This window comes from Engystomops pustulosus, chromosome 1, assembly GCF_040894005.1.
Source record: "Engystomops pustulosus chromosome 1, aEngPut4.maternal, whole genome shotgun sequence".
NCBI classification, from domain to species: Eukaryota; Metazoa; Chordata; class Amphibia; order Anura; family Leptodactylidae; genus Engystomops; species Engystomops pustulosus.
Window position 1 is genome coordinate 286,385,020 of NC_092411.1, and position 8,323 is coordinate 286,393,342.

General features: G+C 42.1%; 1 protein-coding gene across 1 annotated transcript; it reads right to left on the reverse strand.

Annotated features, from left to right (window-relative positions):
* Positions 1-6,659: 6,659 nt before the first annotated feature.
* LOC140127863 (vomeronasal type-2 receptor 26-like) lies at positions 6,660-7,607 on the reverse strand. The gene has a single exon (XM_072149049.1). The coding sequence runs from the start codon at positions 7,605-7,607 to the stop codon at positions 6,660-6,662; it is 948 nt and encodes a 315-aa protein (XP_072005150.1).
* Between the last annotated feature and the right edge of the window lie 716 nt (positions 7,608-8,323).

Here is an 8,323-nt window from a genome sequence, read left to right on the forward strand (position 1 = left end):
TGAGTATTATCATCCTGTATAAACAAAGAAGGGGAAACAATGTTTCCAATGGTACATGCTCTACGGGATATAAATTTACATCCAGGCTTAAGGATTGTGGCTAACTTTCATCTGCATGTAGCATAGGTAAGTATTTACTATGATGCCAGTATTCCTGATACCTTGTGGCCTCTATAAGTAAATCTGGGTCGGTGGTGTCTTTTTGCACCTTCTACGGATGCTACTCAGTGTCTATGGTTAATAGTGTTTATCCTATCTGTAGTGTCGGACTGGCATGTGTTGGGCCTATCAGAGGTGGTGATATTGAGGGCCCACCCTTGAACCATAAAATACCATTAAAAAAATCTTATCATGTCGGATGTATCTTCAAAAAGATCTAATAATCTATAATATCGGAAATTGCCCTTTATGAAATAGATCATAATATCCGCTGTGAAAGAGAATAATGACGGCACCACCTCTATCACAAAAATCTGCAATACTTCAAGCTATCAGAGGAATAAGATCCTCAGGAAAAAAAGGATATGGATCCTTCACTCAAAAGCTATGGGTCCCACTGGGTTGAATGATAAAATTGATCTGGGAATATTCCTGTAATACTCCAAGAATAGAGAAATTGTAATCTCTTTATCTGACCAGATATATGTGTATTGTAATAAGATCTGGATACAAGAATTGCCATGAATGTGTAATATGTGATAAGTGATTTCTGTTAAGGTTTATTTTACCTGTTGTTTTTAAAGAGTTTGTTTATTGGGGAATATGGGTTACAACGCAGTACAGTGGGAACACCTATGCAGCACACACTCACCGGCCACTTTATTAGGTACACCATGCTAATAACGGGTTGGACCCCCTTTTGCCTTCAGAACTGCCTCAATTCTTCGTGGCATAGATTCAACAAGGTGCTGGAAACATTCCTCAGAGATTTTGGTCCATATTGACATGATGGCATCACACAGTTGCCGCAGATTTGTCGGCTGCACATCCATGATGCGAATCTCCCGTTCCACCACATCCCAAAGATGCTCTATTGGATTGAGATCTGGTGACTGTGGAGGCCATTTGAGTCCAGTGAACTCATTGTCATGTTTAAGAAACCAGTCTGAGATGATTCCAGCTTTATGACATGGCGCATTATCCTGCTGAAAGTAGCCATCAGATGTTACAGGGTACATTGTGCTCATAAAGGGATGGACATGGTCAGCAACAATACTCAGGTAGGCTGTGGCATTGCAACAATGCTCAATTGGTACCAAGGGGCCCAAAGAGTGCCAAGAAAATATTCCCCACATCATGACACCACCACCACCAGCCTGAACCATTGATACAAGGCAGGATGGATCCATGCTTTCATGTTGTTGACGCCAAATTCTGACCCTACCATCCGAATGTCGCAGCAGAAATCGAGACTCATCAGACCAGGCAACGTTTTTCCAATCTTCTACTGTCCAATTTCGATGAGCTTGTGCAAATTGTAGCCTCAGTTTCCTGTTCTTAGCTGAAAGGAGTGGCACCCGGTGTGGTCTTCTGCTGCTGTAGCCCATCTACCTCAAAGTTCGACGTACTGTGCGTTCAGAGATGCTCATCTGCCTACCTTGGTTGTAACGGATGCGATTTGAGTCACTGTTGTCTTTCTATCAGCTCGAACCAGTCTGCCCATTCTCCTCTGACCTCTGGCATCAACAAGGCATTTCCGCCCACAGAACTGCCGCTCACTGGATGGTTTTTCTTTTTCGGACCATTCTCTGTAAACCCTAGAGATGGTTGTGCGTGAAAATCCCAGTAGATCAGCAGTTTCTGAAATACTCAGACCAGCCCTTCTGGCACCAACAACCATGCCAAGTTCAAAGGCACTCAAATCACCTTTCTTCCCCATACTGATGCTCGGTTTGAACTGCAGGAGATTGTCTTGACCATGTCTACATGCCTAAATGCACTGAGTTGCCGCCATGTGATTGGCTGATTAGAAATTAAGTGTTAACGAGCAGTTGGACAGGTGTACCTAATAAAGTGGCCGGTGAGTTTATATGGCACACACAGCCCTTTACATCCACAAGCGTTGGATTTCCCTCCTTCTGATGCGCTACACGGCCAGCTCCCTGTGGTTGGGCTTTGAATCTCCCCCCTGCATTCGGGATGTAGTGACGCTGTGCCTTGTTGTTGGGAGTGTTAGGGTAATACCAGTTGGTGCAGCTGAATCCCTTTCTTTCTTTTTTTTTTTTTTTCTTTCCTTTTCTCTCTTTTGTTTCATAATGGGGAGTAAGAAGCAGTTAAAAATGCTATTAATTGTAGATTCTCTGATGTGGGAAGCCCGTCTAGGGAAAATAAAAAGGATAGCAATATGGAGGGCATATTGCGATCCCCTGTTACTGTTCAGGGTAAGGGAAAAGAGAATGGATAAAGATATAAGGGCTCAGCTGCAATACCGGCGGCTGGTGATGAGACTATGGATAAATCCAGTGATGATGAGAGAACTGCCAGGGGCAAAGAGGATATATCAACCCACATAACACAATGGGGCTTATTTTCTAAGGGTCGCGGATCGCACTTTCGTCAGACTGTTCACCGTTTTTAGGATTTGCACATCTTTGACAGCTATTTAACAGTTGTCTGCGCTGGGATGGTGTCGCACAAGATTGGTTTTTGGTGCAGCTGCTCTATCTTTCAGGTGACATAAATCGTGGGGCGAGCCGTCGGACGATCCAACAGATTCGGATTAAGTGCAGGATTTAAGATTTAAATCGTGTTTCAAGACAATGTACTTATATACACTATGAAGAAGAAGGTGAACTCCGGCGGACCTGAGCGGGGAAGCGACACATGCAGGATATCAGGCGCACGAATCGTGGAAGAGTGCATTATACACGGACAATGCACTTTGTGTGAACTCTGTGGACTGGTAAGTAAATGTGCCCCAATGGGTTTCTTAAGAGAACATATTAATAAACTCTAGAACTGGGTTAGAACTGAGGAAGTAGAGGAGAGAGTGGGTAGAATATAGGATTCGGCTGTAGGTTTTGGGAGAAGGATTTTAGCTCTGGAAAAGAAAGACCTGTGGCCCAGTATAAAATACTAGATTTAGAAAAAAGCTCTAGAAGAAATAACCTCCTTTTTGTGGGGTTTTCAGGAGGTTCGGAAGGAGAGGATACCACAAAATTAATTTCAGATTGGGTGGAGGCCACTTTCCCTGAGGGGGTCATATCAGAGTTTTTTCGGTGCAGCAAGCGCATTATGTCCCCCAAAGATAGGGGTAATATATCAAGGAGCGCAAAATCTACGGATCATTTGAAATATAATAACACAAGATTGTCTGAGGAAATATTTCATGGAGAAAGCTACCTTTGAGTTAAGAAGGAAAAAAAATGAAGGTCGATTTTGTGGCAGCATACATCAATGAAAAAACTGGCAAATCTGCTGAAAAGTCAGAATTTGAGGAATTCTATGTTGGTGATATCTCAAGAAGGAATTACAGAATACTTTAGGTTTTTCTTTGAGAAGCTTTACGCCTTAGAGTTAGGTGTGGGGGAAAAAGAGAATGAAAATGAAACCTTGTCTATGGAACTTGTTCCTGGTTTATCCACAGATGAGACGGATTTCTTTTAGGAAACAGCCTTTAGGAAGATTGTTAACCCTCTGAGATCTTCATAGTAATTAGTTCAAAATGGAGGCGAAATTTAGAATGCTCAAATTTTGTCTGTTATACATTCATTTAGCCCTAAAATTTACACATTAACAAACGATAAAAAGAGAAAACCTATCTTAAAATTTGTTATGCAATTTCTCCCGAGTACTGAGAACCCCCCACATGTGGACGTTACTTGTTTTATGGGTGCACAGCGAGACACAGAAGGGAAGAATTGCCCCCAATGGCTGCCAGGAGTTTAGTTTTTCTTATTAACCACTTTTGTAGGCTATAAAATTTTAGCTTTTTCGTTATTGGGGCCATGTGATGCGATTTTTTTGCGAGATGAGATGTGTTTTCCAGTGTTACCATTTTGGGGTTGGTATCATCTATTGTTGAAAATTTAAGAATTTTTTTTGAGGGGGGGGGGGGCATCAATTGTGTACTGGATTTTTTTTTGGGTGTTCACCGTATAGCTTAATATTCATATTATTTTTATTCCATGGATCGTTTTTAACATTTCTACTTTTTTGGCTACGGAACGGCTTGATGGCTTGTTTTTTGTGGGACATGTTGTACTTTGCAACATTATCGTTCTGGAGTAAATATGTTTTTATGATCACTTTTTATTGCATTTTTGTGGGATTAAATAGGTAAAAATCATAATTTTTGGCAGGTTTTTAACAGTTTTTTATGGTGTTCATCGTGCGGGTTAAATAGTTATTTACTTTTATCCTACGGATTGTTACAGACGCGGTAACATTTTTTTTTTTTACTTTTTTATTAGTTCCAACATGTGAAATGAACAAGCAATCATCGGATGCATGATAATACCCCGCAATACTGATGTAATGCAGGGTATTAGCTGTGTCAGCCTATGCACATGCATAGGCTGACACTGTGTGGCTTCTTTCCTAAGGGTCGCGGATCGCACTTTCGTCAGACTGTTCGCGGTTTTCAGGATTTGCGCAGCTTTGACAGGTATTTGACAGGGGCTAGCACTGAGATTGTGTCACACGTGATCGGATTGTGATGCAGCTGCACCGGCTTTCAGAAATGGAGGGACGTGCCGTTGGACGATCCGACTGATTGGGACTGAAGGTGGGATTTAAGATTCAAATTGCTTTGCAAGACAAAGGACTTACATGCACCAGGAAGAAGAACCTGAGCGGGGAAGCGACACATGCAGTATTTCACTTTCGTGAACTCTGCAGGACCGGTTAAGTAAATATGCCCCTGTGTCTTTAAGATGATGTCATAGACGCCATCTTACAAGTACCACCTGCAGACAGCCCTGCGGTCCTGATCGAACCTCAGGGCTGCAATAGGAATGTTTGGTGCCCACCGAAGACCAATTGTGGGGCAGAGACCCCTAAAAGGCAGTATAAATTCTAAGGTCACGCTGACCGTGGCATTTAATGGGTTAATCAACAGGGATCGGAGCCCACTCCGACCGTGGGTGTTACACTGGTGTATCGGCTGTTAGTTACAACCATCACCCCGTGTATCTCGATGCTGGTTCGGCTCACTGCGCTCAGCGGTGGATACATCCAACGTGGAGCAGGAAGGGGTTAATGGCCTTTTGTTCCCACTGTGATTGACACATGCCAATCAAATCCATGCTGTCCAACTTCTGCCCAGTGATAGAAAAAGCTGTCAGTAACTCTGGAAAGTAAAATCAGTAAAACCGATGAGAAAAACAAGCACATAGAAGCCCGCCAACCAACAACTCAATTAACTCTATGGGGCACATTTATTACTGTTATTGCCCCAGTTCCGATCTACAAAGTGTCTGGACAATAAAAACCTCAGTTTACTGACACATCTTTTTTTTTCACTTAATTTAGGCGCAGCTTTTAAATCCCAACACTTTTTCTCCACCAACTTTTGAAGCCCTTCATCAATGTGGTTTGTCATTTCTAACCTTCAGCTGACCAAATTCAGAAATTTATGAAAAACTGTTTTGCGCAATACTACAAATTGTGTTTGTGGGAACCTGGGCACTACTAAAAACTGCCTCCTCTAGATCCCCTGAAGGCTGTGTGCCACATTATAAAATCACAGTCCCCCCAAAAAGCAAAGGACACAAAAATAATCGATGAAAGAGAAAGGGAACTGAAAGGTGAACTGTGCAACCATGTGCATCCCAGTATATAAATGGGGGTCTTTTTAAAAGGGTTGATGTCTATGGAATATTCAATGGAAATTGTGAAAGATCACCATATAATGGCTGAGAAATCATCAGTTTAGTTCCTGATGAGGGTCTCTGGATGCTTTACTTTAGTCCCAGGCTGCAATGATCAGGCAGAAGGTGTCTGCAATGAAGCGTTTCTGATAATCCTTGTTCCCAACACAGCAAAAATGTTGGAAATCCAAATGTAACAGGAACAAAAAAATAAATTGTGGAGTCTTTTTCTGACTTACCTACAACTCCAACTTAAAGGGAACCTGTCATTAGAAATTGGCCAAATAAACCACTACTAGTATTTTGTCAGGTACTATAATACCTTATAGTTTTTGTTTCTTTTACGGTCCAATGCGGAGGCATCATCCAGAAAACCAACTTTGAAGTGAGATGCAAACTGGTTGTATAAAGTCAAGGAGGCAGAGAATTTAACACTGAAGTCAAGGTGGGGAGCTCTGATCAGTGATCAGGGGCTTCCTGCAGAAGAGAGAGCTTGACTTTAGCTTTAAAGTCTCCACCTCCTTGACTTTATACAAACAATTTACATCACACTTCAAAGTTGATTTTCTGGATGATGCCACCACACTGGGCCATGAAAGAAACACAATCTGGAAGGTGTTAAGTTGCTTAACAATATACTGGCAGTGGATGATTAGGTCAATTTCTGATGACAGGTTCGCTTTTAGTAAAAACCTAAATAACCCATCTTGGACGTAATTTGGGGACCACCATATATATTTATATATCCATACATTTTTTGACAATAAATTTCTACTGCATGAAAATTTCTACTACATTCTTATATCACATTTAATATGGATATCAGGAAACTACATTATTTTGCAGATATTATTTGATATTTTTACCAAGCAGGGCAGTTTTTGTATTCATTTCACATTTGAACAAGATGATGTAACATTTGGGGAAAAACACACAACCTAAAAGTCCAGCACTGGAGGACAGGACAGCGAATATCTCCACGGCCACAGTGTATTTCCCTCTGGTGCTCAGATAAGCCGGGATCATAGCGATCCAGACACTGCAGAACAGCAGCATGCTGAAGGTGATGTACTTGGCCTCATTAAAACTGTCCGGCAATGTCCTCACCATGAAAGCCAGAACAAAGCTCACAGAGGCCAGGAGCCCCAAATATCCCAGTACAGAATAGAAGCCAATAACAGAACCTTCATTACAGCAAATTATGGTCTTCCTTTGAGAAGACTGAGTATCCAGGTCCTGGAAGGGAGGAGAGACTGATAACCAGACAACACAGATAGAAATTTGGAAAGATGAACCCAACAATACTATGGTGTAGGGCAGCTTCACACTCAGCCATTTTCTCCAGGAGCTTCCAGGTTTGATGGATTTAAAGGCAACACAAACCATGATGGTCTTGGCGAGGAGTGAGGAGATGGCTATAGAGAAGAGGATCCCAAAACTGGTCTCACGTAGTCTACAAGTAATATCACTGGGACGACCAAGAAACAAGAAGACACAGAGGAAGCTGAGGAAGATGGAGACCAGGAGGAGGTAACTCAGGTTGCGGTTATTAGCTTTAACAATGGGGGTGTCCCGATAAATAATGAATGTCCCAAATATCAAACCGGTAACAAAACAACCAAAAGCAGAGAGGAATGATAAAACAGAAGCAATTGTGTCGGTCTGGAAAGAGATGAATTCTATGACTTTGGGCTGACATCGGTCCCTCTTCTCATTCGGCCATTCACCACTCGGACATCTGATGCAGTTATCACTGTCTGAAAATGTAATGTTGAGAATATCAAAGTCATCCACCATATCTACCTTGTGTATTAATCACATAATTGTCACAATTCCAGGACCATGTCATTATTGAGGATTAATATTGGTTTGACTGGAATGAGGCAGTAAAAACACCTATCAATAAGTGGTCATTATGGTGAGGTAACAAGGATTTTGCTTCTACTTGATCTCATGGGACATACTGGAGCTCATTTACTAAGGGTCCGAATCACGCACTTTTGTCGGCTTTCCCGAATACTTCCGATTTGTGCCGAATTGCCTCGGCGCACTCCATCGGATTGTGGCACATCAGCGCCGGCTTTTACGCGACAGAAATCGGGGGGCGTGGCCGTCGGACAACCTGACGAATTTGGAAAAACCATGGAATTTAAAATAAATTTGTGTTGCAAGATCAAGCACTTACATGCACCAGGCGCTGAGGTGTACCCTGGCGGACCTCAGCGCAGCAGCGACACCTGGTGGACATCAGGCGCATGGACTTTAGTGAATCCCTGCAGACCCGAATCCTCGTCGGAGAACGCGCCGCTGGATCGCAACTGGACCGGGTAAGTAAATGTGCCCCATTATGTCAGACCCTATTGGAGCTGTGCTCACCTAAATATTCTATAACATATTAGAAACCATAAAATCAATAAACTAAAAATCTACTAGTATCAAGAAGAAATATATGTAGTTTTTATGAAAACTCATATTCTTATCCACCAATTGCATTCTTTGATGCAATGATTTAC